Source organism: Puntigrus tetrazona, chromosome 2 (assembly GCF_018831695.1).
Source record: "Puntigrus tetrazona isolate hp1 chromosome 2, ASM1883169v1, whole genome shotgun sequence".
Classification (NCBI taxonomy): Eukaryota; Metazoa; Chordata; class Actinopteri; order Cypriniformes; family Cyprinidae; genus Puntigrus; species Puntigrus tetrazona.
In genome coordinates, this window is record NC_056700.1 from 447,250 (window position 1) to 448,387 (window position 1,138).

The 1,138-nt window shown below is 44.4% G+C and overlaps 1 protein-coding gene across 1 annotated transcript in view; it reads left to right on the forward strand.

The window, feature by feature from the left end:
• The window catches only part of LOC122360757 (mitoguardin 1-like), a 10,496-nt gene continuing 9,358 nt past the window's right edge, over positions 1–1,138 (forward strand). The window contains exons 1-2 of the mRNA XM_043261606.1: positions 1–69; positions 730–985. Coding sequence (XP_043117541.1) covers positions 890–985 — 96 coding nt within the window. The 5' untranslated portion in view covers positions 1–69; positions 730–889. The remainder of the gene's footprint in view (positions 70–729; positions 986–1,138) is intronic.

The following is a 1,138-nucleotide window of genomic DNA, read 5'->3' on the forward strand; positions in this document are numbered from 1 at the left end:
CGCCCACCAGGAAATCACAGGTTAGTGTGTGCAATGCGGAATGAAAACGTCCTTCTAAACCAGGAGAAAGTGAGTGCGAGCTGCTTTTCGCTCTCATCGTTAAAGTCGCGTTTAATGCAGCCACGACGCGTCTGAATTTAGCTCCGGCTTTGTGCGTATACGAATGTATATATGACTGAAAAGCGCCTTGAAAGAGCCTGGTGTTTGTGTGTGTTTTGAGCTAAGCTAACGTGCTGCTGGTGTCTAAGGACATGGATTCATAGAGGGGCGGTGTGTTGCTCAGGGAGTATAAAATAACTAAATCAACAGATAATAATGCTTTAAAATGAACAGATTCTGCTTATTTGCAATCTATGTGCTTCTGTGCCCGCCAGTGGCTTCTGATATTCATTTATGATGTTGTTGCAGGAGTCAGTAAACACTTTTTCCTCAGTACCAGCTGATGGTTATTATTTATGCAATTATGTCTTAAACTGATTTTCAGCATGATTGAAGCATGAGAGATGAAGGGGTGTGTGTGATCTTAAAGCTTTAATTGATGTGTTTGTCTTCCTTCTGATCACCTGAGATCTGATTATAGTTTTACAGCAGATGTAAATGGCATAATATGAGGTGCCTAGCTAAATGCCTTCTCTAAATTGCCTATATTTATTTAATGTTTTGCACATCACCAAAGTGTCTAATCGGAAGCACTGGAACAATATGAACTGTATTGTCATTGTCTCCAAGGCAGCAACAATGAGGGTCTGGTCAGCGCTGCGGCGTGGAATTGAAAAGCTGTGTTTGTGGATGAGTCCCGCTGATCTGCAGAACTGAACGGAAGTCCTGCTCCGGCTGTCCCCGGGATCTGATGTGAGAGCGTCTGCAGGAGCGAGGGGGCGGAGCTGAGATGTCAATCAGAAGCGCCGAGGGCGTGTCCATCATGCAGGCCTTAGCCATGACCGTGGCTGAGATACCTGTGTTCCTGTACTCCACCTTTGGACAGGTACGCAAACGCACCTCTGCGGTCGCACGCCTCGCAAACAAGCTCTCGTAGTGCTCTGCGCGTATATGCACATGCATGTAGCAAGTAATAATCTGACAATTAAAAATATTCAGTGGAAAAAAAAATGTATATGTGAGTGTATGTATATATATA